At 37.5% G+C, this 19,367-nt stretch overlaps 2 protein-coding genes across 2 annotated transcripts; one reads left to right on the top strand and one right to left on the bottom strand.

The window, feature by feature from the left end:
- Nucleotides 1-1,764: 1,764 nt before the first annotated feature.
- FucTB (alpha-(1,3)-fucosyltransferase 10) lies at nt 1,765-4,413 on the top strand. Its single transcript, XM_034974842.2, has 2 exons — nt 1,765-2,012; nt 2,560-4,413. The coding sequence occupies exon 2, from the start codon at nt 2,976-2,978 to the stop codon at nt 4,329-4,331; it is 1,356 nt and encodes a 451-aa protein (XP_034830733.1). The 5' UTR covers nt 1,765-2,012; nt 2,560-2,975; the 3' UTR covers nt 4,332-4,413.
- On the bottom strand, nt 4,346-18,220 carry su(r) (dihydropyrimidine dehydrogenase su(r)). Its single transcript, XM_034974837.2, has 22 exons — nt 18,043-18,220; nt 16,495-16,605; nt 15,383-15,553; nt 14,705-14,866; nt 14,346-14,533; nt 13,826-13,952; nt 13,417-13,564; nt 12,697-12,866; nt 12,348-12,425; nt 12,097-12,229; nt 11,342-11,529; nt 10,636-10,842; nt 9,735-9,899; nt 9,386-9,538; nt 8,495-8,615; nt 8,261-8,344; nt 7,451-7,629; nt 6,806-6,982; nt 6,235-6,462; nt 5,611-5,675; nt 5,054-5,146; nt 4,346-4,540 (listed from the first exon to the last, which is right to left on the bottom strand). Exons 1-22 carry the CDS (start codon nt 18,079-18,081, stop codon nt 4,450-4,452), a joined length of 3,078 nt encoding a protein of 1,025 aa, XP_034830728.1. The 5' UTR covers nt 18,082-18,220; the 3' UTR covers nt 4,346-4,449.
- Between the last annotated feature and the right edge of the window lie 1,147 nt (nt 18,221-19,367).

Here is a 19,367-nt window from a genome sequence, read left to right as displayed (position 1 = left end):
AGTAATTCTAGTCTATGGAGGTAGTGTTGTAGTCAAGATGTACAAATTGTATTTGTGTAGTCGAATCGTAAATGAATAACTCGATTCAAGTTCTGTTAATGCACGCAAACTTTATCAACAAGTCAATGTTGATAAAGCTTAGCGTACATTAACTTTTTAATACCCAAAACAACTAAAAAATTTTGATTGAATCTCATTGCTAAAGAAGAAAACTATCTCTATGAAGAAAACATAGAGGAAAACTATAATGACAGAAGTCATTTTTTGGGTATTTTGGGAAGTTTTGTATTTTCTGAAAATATCACAATACATATAATTTACACAAATAATCATTAGGAATCGATTCAAAGACAAAACTGCACGTTGAAAATGTGAAATTGATTAAATCAACTTATTTTCTGCATCAAGAAAGCTATTTCATCAAACAGGATGTCTGATATGATAATAAATGGTAATAATATTTTTAAAAAGAGTTAGGATCACGAGCCATCAACGCAAATTGACGGACGGGACGGCACGCAGAGGATTTATTCTATATACATAATATATAGAAGGAAAAGCTGACTGACTGACTGGCTGAACTATCAACGCACAGCTCAAACTACTGCACGGATCGGGCGGAAATTTGGCTCCCTAACCTAACCTAACGGGGAAAAATAGGGGTATGAAATTTGTGCAGTCCACGTGGATGAAGTTGCGAGAAAAAGCTTATTAATTTATAAGTCTTATCCAACTGAAATAAGGTAGTTCAATTCTTGGAGACCAACTTCGGAGTAACGCAGGCCGTAGCAGACTTTTCATTGCGGTATCAAAGAATACCTACCTCGGAAGATATCGCGGCGGGACTCGGGAGGCCGGTAGGTAGATAATCCTCCTCAATACTCTCTCCTGCCGTCCACCAGTATGCACTTACTCATACTGCTGAACTTATTTTCAAATCTTCTGCTGATCCTCTGTAGATTATCTTTCCAAATCGATGGTAGGTGATAGACCGTATATTAACTACAGACTGGCTAAATAAAATAAAAATATTTTAATCTCATTTTCAAAAAAGTTTAATTTAATGTAGTCAGATAAATATTTTATGCTTACAGATTCTGTGCCCGTCGACAAAAAGTGGAGTGAATTAATAAGATACAACATTTTCATAATGAAATTAGTTGAATTTGTAAGTAATTAGACCGTTATTTCTTACAAACAGATTAGTATCGTTACTTTGCTTATTTTATACGTTTCAAAATTGTTTAAAGGTAATTTCGCTTGCAATAATTGTCCTGTTGCCGATGTTAATCCCAAAGCCGCAAGGTCACATGTACTGCATATCAACAGGGCCCACTGTAGTTATATCATTTCTATTTATAATATTGTATGTACGAAAAAAAGTGCCATTGTTCATGGAAAAAATGTATTTGTTTTTCCAAATCTTATTTACGTTCGGAGCTTTTATTCAGTGTTTTCTATTGAATCTTGTAAGAGTTTGGCAGGGGTTAATTTATGGTGCATGTTATTTCGCCTTGTTAACAGCACTATCTCTTGACCTATTTTTAATTGCAAATGAAAGAGGTTGTACATTTAGCTGTGCTTGATAGATTGTTTTACGAATAACTTTTAATCAATAATTTAGTTAAATATGAGATTACATATATTTAGATACTATGGTAAAAATGTGTTTAATTTATTTATGGAAACCTGATTACAAAAATGTTTTTAAACGTTTTTCAAAACCCTTGATGCCAAAACTTAGATCAATGAACTTTTGACTTTGACATTATACATGTCACATTTCGCTATCATTTCGTAAACAAGTAGTTTTTAACTTTTTTTTAAATTCTATTACTTTGATTATAATATATTAGAGTTTTGTAACAAACCTCAGTTAGTTTAGAATGAACTTTATAAATGTTTTATATCGACGCTGGTGTCAGGACTAGAACTACATAACTGACATGGATTATTTTAAATACTTTTTGAGGACGAGCGAATATGAAATGACTGAACCCGTTTACTTTTAGGTAATTTCCTTGCTATCGATGCTTATACCGTTTGTGTTTAATGGCGCTGGTATCATGCACTGCCTTGCGATAGCACCTACGCTCATGATGTCCTTAATGTTCATCATACTGTACCTTGTGGACCAAATGCATAACCTGGCCGAACAACTCTACTTATTTATTCAAATAGCTTTACACTTAGCAGCATTTGTTGGAGCTATCTTAAGTTCAGATCTCGCTACTTCTTTTTATGGACTCTTCTATTTTCACCTCCTTGTTGCATTGTGTATAGATCAGTATTTTGTTATTCGAGAACGGGGGTTTATATTGTGATGAACTATTCAAAGCTTATTTTTATTAAATAAAATATTTAATTTTACTTCAATATGTTGTTATTGTTATTTTAAATAGTAGGTACAATTACTGTGTTCAGTATAGATTTTTTATACCTACCTATTATTATAGAAACCTATGTACTACACTTTGTACTCCCTACAATTACCTAATGTGCATACTTAACTTTAGTTGCTTTAAATCTTTACTACAAGTGGGTAAATCTTACTTTTAGGTATTGGCTCTTCTACTCAATATAATACCTCACATTGTGGAGCCAGTGGACACTCTGCATTGCCTGGTTGCAGGACCCACTCTTATGCTGTCTTTATACTTAATGGTACTGTATATTGTTGATCAAGTCCAATATGAGGCAGAGCTTTACTACATCGTAATTGAATTTATCTTGACTGTTATAGCCTTAGTCAATATTTTTCTCATTGGCAAAGTTGTTGGAGCCATATATGGACTGTTTTATATTGATTTAATGATTGCATTCATTTTGGACTTTTACTATATTAAGAAAGAAAGAGGCCTTACATTTTAACTACAATTTTAAAGTTATCAAATGCTGCAGCTCTTTTACTTTGTTTTTATTTACGGAGGAAATATAACAGGATATGATAACAACATCCTGACATAAAAAGTGATATGTGCACTAACAGTGTACCTATCAGAATGTACACAAATAGAAATAATGCTAAAATTAAAAGGATCATACAGTTTAACATGCATTCTGTGTTCAAAGTTTTTGTTTGCATTTATAAAAGAATATTGAGATTGACTTTAAACCAAGTATTATTGATTTGCGCTGTGTTCTTTATATCCTTTTTTATTTGGACTTGGAGTAATGGAGAAGAGAAACTTAGTATTGATTCGAGCAATCCTGTTATAGTATGGTGGACAACAGGTTTTCCTAGTACTTCAGAAACTATTACTTGTAAAGAAAATCTAAAGTGTGATGTTTACAGTGATAAGAATGGAGGAAAAGATAACAATGTTGAGGCATATCTCTTTTATGCAAGTAACATACATTTCGATGACTTGCCTTTACCTAGAAAAGCTAGCAAAGTGATATGGGGATTGTATCACGAAGAATCTCCAAGAAATGTGCAAGAGTTATTGCACGAGCCAATATTGAGTCTATTTAATTATTCTGCAACTTTCAGCAGATACAGTGACATTCCATTTCCTTTACAATATTTAGATTCTTGGTCGGATATTACTAGTAAGGAATATTTTGTTCCGACAGCTAAGAAAAATATTTTTTTAGAAGATATAGCACCTATATTGTATTTACAGTCCGACTGTGAAACTGCAACAGAAAGAGATGCATATGTAAAAGAGTTGATGAAGTTTATTAATATTGATTCATACGGCGCTTGTTTGAAAAACAAGGAAATGCCACAGAAATTTCGAGATGATTACTTAAATAATTTAAACGATAATGAATTCCTACATTATATTGCAAGATACAAGTTTGTTTTAGCATTGGAAAATGGAATTTGTGAAGATTATGTTACAGAGAAGTTTTGGCGCGCTATCAAAGTTGGTAGCGTACCAATATATTTTGGATCTCCCTCAATACAAGATTGGTTTCCGAACAACAAATCTGCGATTCTCATCCAAGACTATTCAACACCGTCAAATATGAGTGAATATATAAAGAAATTATTAAAAAATGACACTTTATATGAGGAGCATTTAATACACAAGACCAAAGAAGTAATAACGAATAATAGACTGATACAAGAATTTAGCAGTCGACCATACCAAACAGACTCATTAAAGGTAGCTACAAAATTCGAATGCTTGGTTTGTAAAAAACTTCATGAAAAGAAAACTAAAAAATTAAAAGAACAGGTGGTGACTAAAAGTCACTACAACTGTCCAAAGCCTATTTCAGCTTTAAGTTTAAAAGTAAATCCTTCAAATGACTGGGTTTACCTTTGGGACAAAGCCAAAAAAGATGCAGAAGATCTTTATAAAAAAGTTATTAACAGCTAAAATAAAAGTCTAAATTATATTAAGTAATAAAGTATTATATTTTTTTACAGTTTTTAATATAAATGATTTTTGTACTAAGTAATTATTGTAATTTTTCATTTGTAGTCCTTACTCCTTCCTATTGGCATACGCCGTCCAAAGGTGTCACAGGATGCACTTCGTAATGTAGACCTCTTTTGATAATGTGCGGTATTTTCTTAGGCACCATTCTGGATAATAGAAGATTTTTAAATTAATCAATCAATAATATTAATATTTAAAAAAAAATTGATGAATTGAGATCCTCCTCCTTTTTTGAAGTCTGTTAAAAATAGCAAGTATGAAGTATAAAGTTAGAAAAATATAAGATACCTAGGCATCTTAAAAACGCTCATTTTTTGTTAATAATACCACAGCTTATAAGGGTAGAACCAATAGCTAAAACAATGTCCTATACTTAAATTATTTTTTGTAGCTAAATAAAATGATTGTTTTTTTCCCCCCTAAATACTTATTGTACGCGACAGGTTGAGATGGCAATTGGGGTATGAGGCAAGTCACCCGCGCTCGCCCGCACCGGATTAGCGCGGGGGCTGTGTGGGTGTGCGGCGCGTTCCCTCCCCGATTGCCATCTCGACCTGTCGCGTACTGTACCTATTATTTGTTTTAAAACTTTTACATACAAGGTATTCACAAAATAAAAGTAAAAAATACTTAATAAAATAGTAGATAATAGAACTTACGATATGCAATCAATGATGGGACATACAGACAGACATAGCGTACATCCCGTACAATCATCTGTTACAAGCGGGATATGAGTTTCCGGATCAAACCTACAAAAAAATCGGTATAAAATGTAAAATGCGAGTCGGACTCGCACACGAATGGTTCCGTAGCATCGTATAAAAAGTAACACCTAATTTAAAAAAAATTCATGGCGGCCATTTTGTAATTTTCATTATTTCTTTTTTTTTTTTTTTTTTTTTTTTTTTTAATAGATATAGCGAGCAAACGAGCAGGCGGGTCACCTGATGTTAAGTGATTACCGCCGCCCATGAACATTTGCAGCACCAGAGATTTCATTATTTATAGCGGCAATAGACACATTCTGTGAAAATTTTAACTCTCTACAACGGTTAACGACATACAGCCCGCCGATAGCCAAACGGACGGACATACAGCGGAAGCGTATTTTTAATAATATCGTAAAACTGTGGTAATAGGGTCCCGCTGGCAGCCTTTCGTTACGGAACCCAAAAAATGACGTCTTAATATTTGATACTACTAAATAACTTACTCAATAGCCTGGTATCCTGAGTCCGCACAGGCCATGTAGCATTTACCGCAGTTGATGCACATATCCTAAAATTAAATAAATGGAAATCATTAGGCATCCGAGCCCTAATTGTACTATCTAAACTCTTCTAGAAAACCTATAATTAGTTTATGTAATATCTTTGTAGTTTACTGTACGTAAATATGCTAAAATTTTAGGGAGATAAATTTTTTGCCGTCAGTTTTCCGTTCATACTAAGGGTGCCTGTCCACTGAAGCGAAACGTAGCCCAGATAGTTAACTTAGAGTTTTGTCAGATGACGGAATAAAAATATCACAGCATCTACCAATAGGTAATCAGAGAAAACTGCTCAACACATCTCAAATAATTGGCTCCGCGTCAGTGGACAGGCCCCTAAGTCTCCATAAATGTGGGTACCTACTACCTACCATTATATCCTTAAGGTAATTGATAGGTTTTCTGAATGTTAATCTCTAAAAAGATTGCCTGGGAAAATTTACAATCTCAGGGTCTTATTGAATTTGTTGCAGAAACTAGAATTTTCTATTGTTGCAATAGAATGTTAAAACCAAATCTAGGCGGCGAGCTTCGATTAAAAAAAATGAGTTCAGTAAACCAACTTACGTCATCAATAAGTGCAACCACTTGCTTAGTATTGTCCAAGTTCTTATACGTCCCTATTTTGGGTAAAGCTTCGCCCAAAATATCCTTTATCCGAGGTACTGTGGCAGATCCGTTTACTACATTCTTCTTTAACGGACAATCGGGTGTGTTATCTAATATGGAAGACTGCCTTATGCTGTGGAGCATTTCTTCACGTTTTTCGTTGTAAGGGCCGAAATGGGCGAGGACCTAAAATAAAAAAATCGGGTATACCTCTTGGCCAAGTGCAGATTGGCAGACTTCACACACCTTTGAGAACATTATGGAGAACTCTCAGGCATGCCGGTCTCCTCACAATGCTATTCTTCAACGTTAAAGCTAGTGATATTTAATTATTTAAAACGCACATAACTCTAAAAAGTTAGAGGTGTTACCCAGGATAGAACCCCGAACTTCTCAAATAGGAGGCCAATGTTTTAACCACTAGGCTATCACCGCTCGGTTTACAGAAATAGAATTCCCAAATTATGTTCCATCCGGAAATAGAACCTTAAAATCTACTAACTCTACTGATTCAAGTTTCGTGATTTACCTTGCCATTCTCATCATACAAAGTCTGAACTGGTTTGCCTTTCTGATGTTTGATAGTTGGAGGTGATTGTCCGGTCCAGCCGTTGAGCCCCAACGACCGTAGGTACAACAACGCTTTGAGGCCCGTTACATAGTCTTCTATGACGGTGAAGTCTTGATTTTGTACTGCACTACAAATCTGGTGATGGAATAATACTTCCGAATAAAATATAGTGTCGAAAGTTAAACATTTTAACTAGGTAGGTAAGGAGTTATTTTTAACATTGACTGAGCTGAAAATCTCTCTACAAACATTAAAATTTCGTTAGGCGTGTGTTACGTGGGACACACGGCAGAAGTGAAGCCTTTAGGTACTCTGCTCGCTCGCTCACTCATATACATACATAGGCATTTAACTTTTAGCACAGAATATACCATAGTAGGTTATAGGTACCTACTAACGTACTTTTAGGCTTGGTTTCACCAAACGTTTTCACTTATATTTTTCTCGGCATCGACACCACATGTTTTCAGCATTGGGAATAGGCATTTGACAAATATACATATAAGGATAGGAAAATATTAAAATTTTTGTTTTGTTGAAGCTATATATTCTCTCTGAAATTGTCATAGATAAAGTTAATTTTAGTTGCTTTTGGTAACAAACCTGTACAACGGGAGCTCCGCACAGTATGAACTGCAACGCCGAGTCAGCGGAGTCAATGCCGCCGATGCCCAGCACTGGGAAGCCGGCCAGCTCGTTGCCGACCGCCGACACCGCTCGCAGGCCCATAGGACGAGTCGCGTTCCCCGATACACCGCCGTACGTGGTGTTCTTCTCTCGACCTGGAATGATATTCCAATGTAGGCCTTTCGAAAAGCGCGCCACCAACACGATCTTCCGCCTTCCTCATTCATTCACCCACTTCCTACCCCTTAAAATTGGGCTGGAGCCTTGAGGTAGCTTCATACGCGTAAGTATAAAGAGATACATACCGGTACGGAAATAAAATCACATACCCGGTACCAGCAATTAAAGACCTTCATAAATCGTTTTTTGACAATTTAGAAATGCATTTGTGTAGCTTTTAAGTTTCATTAAAGACTTATTGAAGCGAAGCTTCTTATCGTACGTAAACGCTGGAATGGCGAGTGAATGAAAAAAAATCGTCACCGCGTCAACGTCTCGTCACTGTCAACGCCGCCGAGGAGATATGTTTAGGCAAGACATTAAACCATTTTGTCTTTGAGTAAAGTAGATACAGTCCTTGCATTTCACGAGGGCGAGTGGATCATGCTTGTGTGTAAGTCGTATCGGTATAAGTAAGGTACAGTAAATGTGTGCGTTTGCGAGCGCTTGCTCGCGACTGATTGGTCCGACATGCACGCACACTTACGCAATGTCCGTGTATACGACGTAACCACAAGTAAAGTTCACTCACCTTCGTGAATTGCAAGAACTACCATTTATGCTTACCAACTTGAGGCCACGGAGTAGCGTCTGCTCGGACGGACATCAAACCTGACACCGTGTTGATTGCTGACACCCCATCAGCACCACCTAAAATAAATATTATTAATACAAATACATTATCTTTCCAAGAAAGCAGAGCCCTTGAGCGGGTTTGGAGAAAGCCAAAGCTGTGCGTTGATAGATCAGTCAATCAGTCACCTTTACCTTTTATATATAGAGATTAGTTTGATTGCTTACCTTCATATGCTGCAACGGCGATGGTCACGATATCTGTGATGTTTGGAGTTAACTTGACGAAGAATGGAATTTTCACTGCTTTGCGAACCCATTGTGATATTCCTTTCACCAATATTGGATCCTGAAAATTATTGTTGCTTTTACGGAGATTAGCCAAGTATATCGCCGGCCTTAAGTTTTAAGTAGGCAGATATACGCAATTAATTATCATCACTATAATAACCCACAAATCCAACAACTGACTATCAAGAAAGAGTAAAATAGCACTTTGATACAGTACGCGGCAGAAATAATGTACATCGGCCTTTAGAATGACATTTCGGCTTTGTAGAGCGCTGTCTCTGTCACTCATACCTACCTATATGACGTTTTGTTAGTCTCAACGACGGAGACAATGCTCTACAAATCCGCTATCTCCTTTCGATCGTCGATTTTCATTATTTTCTGTCGAGTACCTAGGTACCTACTTTGAATAAATGATTTGACTTTGACTACTTAGTAATGGACATGGATTTCCAAGTTTCTTACCAGAATGAGAAGGGCTTTGTACATTCCATGCTCAAATGCGTGCATTTTAGTTTACAAGTGTGTGCACAAACAAAGGTGCACTCTAATTCCCTTGCTCTCATAATCGATCAGAAATCAGACCTGATCTCTCCAACAACTGATTGTTGCAAGCAAGCAAGGCCAACTACGGCTTTAGGTAGCGACGTGTTTTCCAAAACACGCGAGTGTGCCACTACTAACGTCAGGCTGCTACTCATTTGTTGGCAGAAAAATCCAATAACTCTTTTGGCCCGATCCGGCAGTCGAACTGGGGCAGTTGAATAAACTAGCACTAGAGAGACGGCTACGTACCAACATACCAAGTACCAACTAGGATCAACGTACCTGACCACACGCAAGTCCCATTCCAGACTCGCCCATACCGTGAGGACATGATAAGTTGAGCTCTAAAGCATCAGCGCCAGCATTTTCCGCCTTTTGTGCCAGCTCTGTCCAGTCTTGCTCATCGTAGGAGCACATTATTGATGCTATTATAACCTGTAAAGTGGTTTAAGGAGGCTTAACTTATTGAATTCAATTTGTCAGATCCAATGTAAGGTCTATAATTATAAACAAGAATATTGATTTTAATTTGACACTGGCCGGACCTCTTGTGGCGCCCTCTGAGATCAGTTTTGCCTGTGGACCCCCATTACTGTCAAGTGTCGTGCCAACTTCTAGCCTTTAACTTTACCTTGGTGGGGAAGTCCCGTTTCAGTTCCTGTATACTCTGACACCAATACGCTTCGCACTTCTCCGATATGAGCTCTATGTTCAGGAAAGATCCTTGTCCTGGACCGTAGTTCTCTCCTGAGGTTACGCCTCGAACTATTCGAGGAGATACGTTGGTTACTAAATCCTGTAAAAATTTTAAGAAAATATCAAGCGTTATTCTGGCGATACAGACCAGTTTCAAATTGCAGATCCGCGATCCCCAGATAGGTGCCGAAAAGCTCTTTATTTAAATACTTTTCTTAGTTTCGACGTTTTGTTTAACGTGTAGCACAGGTAATCTCTAACAACCACCTAATCATTAAGATTTCGCACCTGCGAAGAAGCCACTTACGACCAACAATAGGCTACTTGACAATTTTTTTAAGTTGGTCTTAAATGGTTAATATTTGTCCTATTATATCAAAAAAATTAACACTATATTTTTTTGCGCCCTAAAAACCGTAAAACTTTAATTTAAAAAAATATTTTTCTTAGACAGGTGAAAACACTGTCGGCCATGTTTGGCCGATAGATTATCTGTGCTCTGACGTCATGCATTTGTAAACAACAGTATAACCCTGTGGTTATACTGTTGTTTACGGTTTTTAGGGCGCAAAAAAATATAGTGTTAATTTTTTTGATATAATAGGACAAATATTAACCATTTAAGACCAACTTAAAAAAATTGTCAAGTAGCCTATTAGATGTCGCTACGCGATCCTTAATCTCGCTAACAGAGTTTTCTCTACAGAGCGCTATTCTGTCTAACATCAGTCTGTAGGAAGATCTTTTATTGTTGTCGAGTGCATATTACCAGCTCACCACACATTCCCTTCATTTATTATAGAGCACGAACATAATATACTAAAAATGGAGCATACCTTATCAAGACCAAAGGTCTTGGTGACAGCAAAGCCCCAGCCCTGTTGGAAAGCGCGCCGAATCATGGGCGAGCTGGTAGTGGGGGGCGCGCTGGCCAGGCCGAAGGGGTTCTCGAACCTTATGCCGCACACTTCCACTGAGAGGTCTACGTCGTCTATAGGACAGTAAAACTTTGGCAGCTCCACTGGTGAGTCGAATGGTATGCCCTGAAATCAAGAAAATTTTATAGTAGGTACGTTAGCTATTTGGGTAGGGGGAAACCAATAAGAGATCTTGGAAATTGCTCCTGGAAAATTATGATTTGGTACTGGAACTAAAGTAACAATTAGATAAAATGTCTATCGATTTTATTGCCGTTGATTACGGCCTTTTTTCATTTTATTTGAAACTTAAATAGTTTTAATAACTAGTTCGCATGGGTAAATTTAATACATCCACCCCAGTACTGGACTCAAGCTGATCACATTATTCTAGTAGCAAACAAGTGCTGTATTAGACAGCTAAAAGGAAAACGCTATTTGAATAATGCATATAATGTGAACGTGCGACCGTGACTGAAAACCTTCATATAAATATTCAACGTAAACATATTTCATTTTTTCTGACTGATGAAAACTTAGGTAAGCAGTACTCATCAAAATCCAGAATAACTGAGCAGACCTTCATTTCTGAAAATGGGCGTCTATAAAATACAGATTTAGGTACCTGTAAATAGCAATGCATGTACCAAGCAGCGGATTTGCCATCGTTCACGGATTCTACCGTGGTTTCCGCTAATCCAGCTAAATCGCCACCCACGAACACTTTCGGGTTACTGACGCTCTGCATAGATGTACTGTCCACTTCGGGTAGACCCCAGCGATTGAGTTTCACGTTTGACATTGCTTCCTTTACTAAAATATTAAAAAATATATTTGACTATTCGAATTTTCGGAAATTAACCTCTTTAATTGGGCGATAGACTTGCGTTTGACAACAAGCAATGATGAGGTTTAACTTGGAGCGCGCTTGCCAAGAGGATGCCTATTCACTCTTGCTTCGACAGTAAGTAACTATTAAAAGTTATACGTGGCAGGAAACACGGACGCTGGAAGAGCATTCCACACCTTAGCGATTCGTATCGTGCAATTTTGCCCAAGTGATTGATCCCCAATGAATCTTTGGGCGCTATCGAGTCTAATGCATCGAGTTGGTACTTGGCAGAGCCATCCCAAAGGTGGCCATCCATGCAGCAGCATGGAGCAGTGGTGGTTCTATACCAGACCGAACTTGAGCCTGATAAAGAATGATGCGTTGTTTTTGGCGTGAAGCACCGCTTCACCTTGTTCAGGAATCAGGATACCAAGTTTCTTGGCAGTTGTTTTGACCTTTAACTCGATGCATTTCGAAATTAAGGTTGGGTAAGATGGTTAGCTTCTACCTATGGTCTATGGTACCGTAGTGCTGAAATAATAACTTACCATCGCTATCATAGAGTCCAGAACCGAATGCCGATATGATAAAGTTAGCTTTTAGTTGCAAAACTTGATCTGGGTCCTCTATCCATTCACCATCATCTAATTGCTCCGTTCGACACATTTTTAACGCTACAATCTGAAAAATTTACGATGAAGGTAGGGCAGGTCAGATAGGATAAATTTAGGTTAAAACATGTACAATTAAAAATTATATTATTATAAGAAATTTGAATAAAATTGTTATACCTACATACCTTTCCATTTTTAACGATGACTTCCTGAGGTGACATAAAAGGTATGAATTCACATTTCTCTTCTTTAGCTAGGTCCACCTGCAATCATAATTATTCTACGTTTTCACAATATAAAAATATTTGCGAGGTTCCGATAAAATATAGAATACCTATTAATTAGAGATATTTTTTTAGGTGCAGATCCAGGATTATACATAGGGAGAAGGCATTCCCCGACGGTCATGTTTTGTGCAACCAATACACACCAGTTTTTGTTGTACTAAACAATTTTTGGACAGTTGTTTGCTTCGAAACATGTCCTTTTAAAAACTAGATTGATGAAGATAATGATGATAAGCGGAAGACTTACCTCTTCAGGCACAGCTCTGATGTTGGTGAAGCCCTTCCGGAACACCACATACACTCGTCTGGCGCCGCAACGTAAAGCCGAAGTGGCGCAGTCGAACGCTGTGTCTCCTGCGCCCAATACTATCACGTTGCCGTACAACTCGGGCAAAGATGTCTTGCAAGCACACATACCTAAAAACATCGACCAATTGTGAGTCGGAGTCGCACACGGAGGGTTCCGTACTATCTTATAAGAAATAACAATTTTTATTTATTTTTAAAACTTCATGGCGGCCATTTTGAAAAGTTATTATTTGTTGTTATAGCAGCAATAGCAACACATACTGTGAAAATTTCAACTGTAACTACCCGTAACGGTTCATGAGATACAGCCCGATGACAGACAAACGGACGGGTGGGTGGACGGACGGACAGCGGAGACTTAGTAATAGGGTCCCATTGGCATCCTTCGGGTACGGAACCCTAAAAAGGTGCTGCTTGTCAATGCAATTGATGCAAATACTGTGTTTTTACAAGTCTTCAGCGGAGCGAGACCAATACTTAATCTATGCCTTCCACATTCTTCTCTAAATAATTCTTCGCTCATTTATCACTCCTGATTGACGAAATAAACTGATGCCGAAGCTATCGTCTATTGGACGTCTTAAAAGAAGTTGGTAGCATTTAGCACGAGACTAAAGCTATTGCATACAAAAAATCAAATTTATCATTTAATACATACCCCTCTTGCTTCCTTTAGATACAAGTGGTAGGAAATCTTTGCTAGTGTAAAAGCCCATGTCTGGTGTTAAATCTTTGAAGATTGGTATACTTTTGGGCTCTGGCATGCCAATGCCCAAAAAAACTGCTGCATGTTCTTTCAATAGACTCTGAAAAAAGTTAAGAATTATATAGCTCTCTCACGTCATCCACCCGGCCCATTATTGACCATGGGTTTCCTCTCAAAATAAGAAAGGTTTAGGTCATAAACCACCACGCTGGACAACTCTCACCTAATTTAAACAAAAAACCTGGGCATTAGGCAAATATGGTGCTAATCTGTAAAGTTGTATGAATGGAAAATTCTAGTACTATGGCAGCAAATTGTGTCGAGCTATTAAAAAGGTCCAATAAATAACATAGTTACTTACTTCAACAGTTATGTCCTTAGTGGAAAGCTTTCTGCCGGTAACAAATTTGACTCCAAGGTTCTTGATTAGATCTATTTCATACTGCACCACGTCGTACGGCAGACGATATTGAGGAATTTCTGATGAACTAAAAATGTATTTAAATAAGTTGTGCTAATCTTACAAATCGTTCTCTTAAACTTATAACTCTCCGCTCAATTAAGGTGTGCAAATGTAAAGTCAATCGCAATTCAGAGCGTACCTACGAGTAGGTACTATTTTTGGCTGGATTTGGGCAACTGCCCAAAGACTTAAGAAGTACTTTAAGCCTTTGGGCAGTTTTACATCACGAAGGTTAATTCAAATTCCTAGCACAGAGATTGAATGGAGACTTTTCCAAAATTTTCTCTGCTGCTGCTCTTAGTTTTCAGATATATTTACTTTTGTACGACAATCGTATTAATCTTGCTTCATCAGGACTTGTTAAATGATTTAGGACCCCAAGAAAACCACCAATCAGTAAATAACAGTATATGTCTACCTCAGTCCTCCAAGATATTTTTCCTTCTCATAAACGGTGATATCCTTATAGCCAAGTCTAGCCAGGAAGCAAGCGCAACTGAGACTGGCTGGACCACCTCCTATTAAAGCGATCTTCTGGTCTCCCCCTTTTGCTAAAGGCTTCGTATTCGGGTCCAGGGTTTGGGGTATGCCCATTTTCATGAATATCTGTAATTTGAAAAAGAAATACCTACATAAATGCTGTTTTTCTGTGAAATTACTTCCGATCTCTCTCTTTAGGCATAGGCTTTATAATCGGGTCTAACTAATGGTTAAAAATTGCAATATGTTTACCAATATATCCATGAGAGGTAAAAGGGAAAACAAATTTGTCCTTACTTCTACGGCAAAATGCTGTAATCCCCCAATGTTGATGGCACCTTCTTCGCTGGCGTGTAGGTTGCAGCCTCCGACGCACAGGTCGCTGGTGGGGCAGACCATACCGCATGTGAGGCCCAGGGGGTTGTCCGATAAGATGGCTTTCGCTGCTCCATAGTAATTCTAGAAGAGGAGAGATACATATCAATGATAGAATATTCCGAATTCAAATGGATGTATTATCATATAATTTACACTGGCACAGCAATCATCGACAAACATCGATAAATATTAGATACAGAGTCGTACGTTTCTTAAATAGATTGCACGAATTTTTCAAGCGCAAATGACCCTGTTGACGATCGTCTGAGAAAATTTAAATGCCTGAGAGTTACCCATAATGTTTCGTAGCAGCCAAGCCAGCGTGGTACCTAACCTTCTGGTGCTGAGAGGAGACCCGTGCTGAGTAGTGGTCCGACAATTGGGCTGAGATGATGCTGAAGATTTACCTCTCAATGGCTGAAGTTCTCTCACTACTGACTTGAGTGACGTACAATTTGCAACAAGATTTAGCCAACCACGAAAATTGAAATTAACGCAATGCGTTCACAAACTTTGTGCTTACCCCCAGATTTCTCAACAATGTGTTAACTGTTGAGATACTTACTGGTAAGTGGTAGGTACAGTTCTGCAACTCACCTTATTAGCGATGCTAGTGATAAAACTCTTCACATCAATCTGCGTAGGGCAGGACTTTTGGCAAGGGGCATCTGCACACTTCAGACATCTCGCAGCCTCCTTCAACGCTCCACGTTCAGACAGGGTCGTGTGTTTGATGTCATCAAAGTTTTTCTCCAAAGTCGGACATGTCTAAAAAACAGAACAGGGGTTAGGTAGGTATACAGTATAGTCATTACAGATTAGTATTCCTACGGCATGAAAGTTTCAAAGTTAAGCAAATGTTAGGTAGATAGGGCGGTTAAAGTTGGAACTTTGACCACAAATAAAAAGCAAAGTGGTTGCAAAAGTTAGTATTCATACCTCCATTATATTATAGTTGGCACTAAAGGTTAGTGTAAAATTTTCGTGCAAAGTTAACTGCCCTGACTTGTGTGAAAGCAAAGTTTAACCACAACGGTAATGTAACTTTAATCGCCTGTTATGAACTGGCGGTTAACTGCCTAACTGGTTATGTTATGGGTAGATATTATACGATTTGAAGAGCTCATAATAATTTGATATTGTTTGAATATCCTACCTACTCGTAGTAGGTAGTAGGCTACTACATAGACACTTTGTTTCAAAAACTGTAATTTCCCAAAGATCGAATAGGGATCAACCGTCAACTATTGAAATATAGTGTGCGTATAGTCAACGTCATATACGTTGTAATCAACGTATTTACGCAACATGAATGCGTTGCGTTTACTTTATGTGCACTGCTCCAATCTTAAAAGGTCATCCGACTCTTGAGTTGTGTTTCAGGGGAATTCACGCCCAAAGTCCGGTGCTCCGCGCGTGATACGATCGCAGTCAGCACTAGCACTTTGTCAACTTTCGTGGAATGTATTTTTATATGAACTACATTTAGGACTTTTTTTATAGTCCGTTCAAAACTCCTCACGCGCCATTTTAATTTCATGGGTCAACCGTCAACTGTCATACCTATCAAAAGTACTGTTCTCCTTTAAAATAAGGACTCAGTGCTCAAATCTGCTCAAATCGTACTTTTGACATGAATTTTGAGATAAAACTTAAAATGGCGCGACAGGAGTTAAATTTTTCGGGTTAAGTATATACTTTTTACTTACACCACATTTCCTGTCGGCATTTCTTTTCCAGTGCTGTTTGTTCTTCTTGGTTTGGGCCGACGGCACCAAATTACTGTAGGGCTTTACCGTCGGATTTAACTTTAGTAAATTCTGGAATATCAAATGTAGATAAGGATATGTAACTGCTTAAAAAAAGAGTTTATGAAAATGTAACGTAGGTACCTACCTACTTTAAATACTTACCTACCTACTTGTTTGTTGGTTTATTGGTTTGTCCTTCAGTCACATCGCAACGGAGCAACGGATCGACATGATTTTTTGCATGGGTAGGTACCTACCTATAGTTTAAGACTTGGAGAGTGACATAGGCTACTTTTTATCCCGGAAAATCAAAAAGTTCCCACGGGATTTTTAAAACCTAATTCCACGCGTACGACGTCGCGTCAATCCATTGCTCTGTTGCGACGTGATTGAAGGACAAACCATCAAACAAACACACGTTCGCATTTATAATAAGGGTAAATATGGGTATCTACTGATAAGGGTACTACTGATTATCTATATTAGGTATCTATCTATTATTATGTGAAGTAGGTACAAATTCTCTAGATAGTGGAAATCCACATTCACTTTTGGTTGTCGAATTAGGCACATACCTACATGGCACCAACTTAGTAGGTGGCAAGTACCTATCTAATATCTTCGATCTAGATACGAAATAATTGAATAATTATGTAATTTCACACTAGATAGGTACCTATGATTTATGAAACTGTTCAATAGGTTTCGAGAAAACCGTTTGATCACTGAAATACTGAAATGTGCGAAATCTCGAGGGCGAATACAAATAGGTACCTAGGTACTGAAAATGGTGATTTAAAAATAAGTAGGTAAGTATACCTAGTTACTGAGCCCGATCAGTGTTTAAATTATTATGCGAAAAAATCTCTGTTTGTGGCAGTTTTGCAGCACACATTAACCAAAAGTAAGATGCAATCACTTATAATAACCGATAAAAGTTAAAACCGGTCAAGTACGAGTCGGACGAAGGGTTATATTACTTAGTATTTTTTCGCACGCTTTAGTTTTTAATATAGTCACTTAAATTTTTTTATTAAAAGATTAGATTAATTATTATTTTTATAGATATGAAGTATTTAGAAGATTATGAGGTATTTATTGTACCTACCTACTCCAGAGATTATAGCTAAATATCTTAATTTTTCGCAAACATATTAATTTTAATATTAACCTATCCCATTAGCAGTCACCAACTTATTTGTTTTTCGCACGATTTATTATATCCCATTTACTTATAAATCACAATGTCGTCTGTCGTAAGTAGGTAGGTACTGTTATGATAGGTTAAGGTAACTTTAGGTACCTACCAAAAATTATTTGACCTACCTAGGTAAGTTTATATGTACCTTGGTAGGTACCTACCTAGTAGTAATTATTCTCGGTCTTCATTTATAAAAATTCAACAATAACAAACAAGTTTATTAACCTTGAAAACAATGAACACTAAAGTGTAATGAACACTAGGCGTAAAATAAAATAACATTTCGAAATATCGTATCAACTGACCTCGATATCTGGTAATTCTTGACTTAAAACTTTCGACATATTGGAAAATCGATTCTCTATCAGTAAAGATTGAGTTGAAAATCGATCAATCACTTTTTAATTAATTATTCACGAATTCCGCGCAGACGCAGTGGACTGCTCACTGGCAGCGCAGCACTAACGACTGATGATCAGTGTTTCAAGTTTCTTTATCTTTACAGAGTCCAATATAAATTGATCCCTCATTCTATCTACGCTCGTATAAAGACTAGATTCAAAATAATATTGCACATGCCAGCGTGACCCATTCTTTATCTAGCCTTGTATCCGAAGTACTTAGGTTCATATCTATAAAAATACAAATTAATCTTTAAGAATAAAATATTTTGTTCTACAGACCAAATATTGCGCAGTATAAATTTATGAGATGACTGCCCACGACTTTATTAGCGTAATTTTTAAAAATTTGATTTTGATTTTCCGGGATAAAAAGCCTAGGCCAGTCTCCGGATGCAAGTTCTCTCTACCAATTTCCGTATTATCAAAATCGGTTTAACAAATGACCCGTGAAAAGGTAGTTCAAACAGACAGTACCTACCTACATATCCTTTCGCATTTATAATACTAGATGCCTGCGATTTCATTCGCGTGAATTAAGGTTTTCATTTTATGTCCCGTGGGAAGACATTGATTGTCCTGGATAAAAAGTAGCCTAGGTTCGTCTCCGGAGTGCAAGTTATCTCTGTATGTAAGTAGGTACCTACTAAATTTCGTTAAAATCGGTTAAACAGATGACCCGTGAAAACACGGAAAATGTGTCGGTCGGTCTGTCTGTTACCGTTAGTCGAGAGACCGACACATTTTCGCTTTTATAGTATTAGTCCTGCCCTAGAGTTACTGATTTAAGCGACAAATAGGTAAGCGACTTCGATTCGTGGAATGAGACATTCTTTTCCGTGATCGAGACCCTGAGAGCTAACCTTGTTTTAATTCAAATTATTGAGACTCAAATAAACTAATTATCTATCCTACTTACTTATTAAAAATATTAGTGATAGTATCCATGACCAGATAAGTAATTATTACAATAATCTCTACAATAAAATTTTCCTCTATTAAACCTTCAGTCGGTCATCCATGCATTTAGAAACTTACCTATCGACTTGGGGGTCACCTTATTGCTATAACAAGTTTTCATCATCATGATCAACCCAATCTGGATCCTCTCTGAATGAGAAGGGCTTAACTTTAGGCCATAGCCTGCCACGCTGGCCCAGTGCGGATAAGCAGACTTCAAACTGTACCTATGCGTCCACTGCTACATATAGGCCTTTCCTAGAGCGCGC

This window comes from Maniola hyperantus, chromosome 13 (assembly GCF_902806685.2).
Source record: "Maniola hyperantus chromosome 13, iAphHyp1.2, whole genome shotgun sequence".
Classification (NCBI taxonomy): domain Eukaryota; kingdom Metazoa; phylum Arthropoda; class Insecta; order Lepidoptera; family Nymphalidae; genus Maniola; species Maniola hyperantus.
Note: the sequence above shows the minus strand (reverse complement) of the source record. Positions and strands in the feature narration are given on the sequence as shown.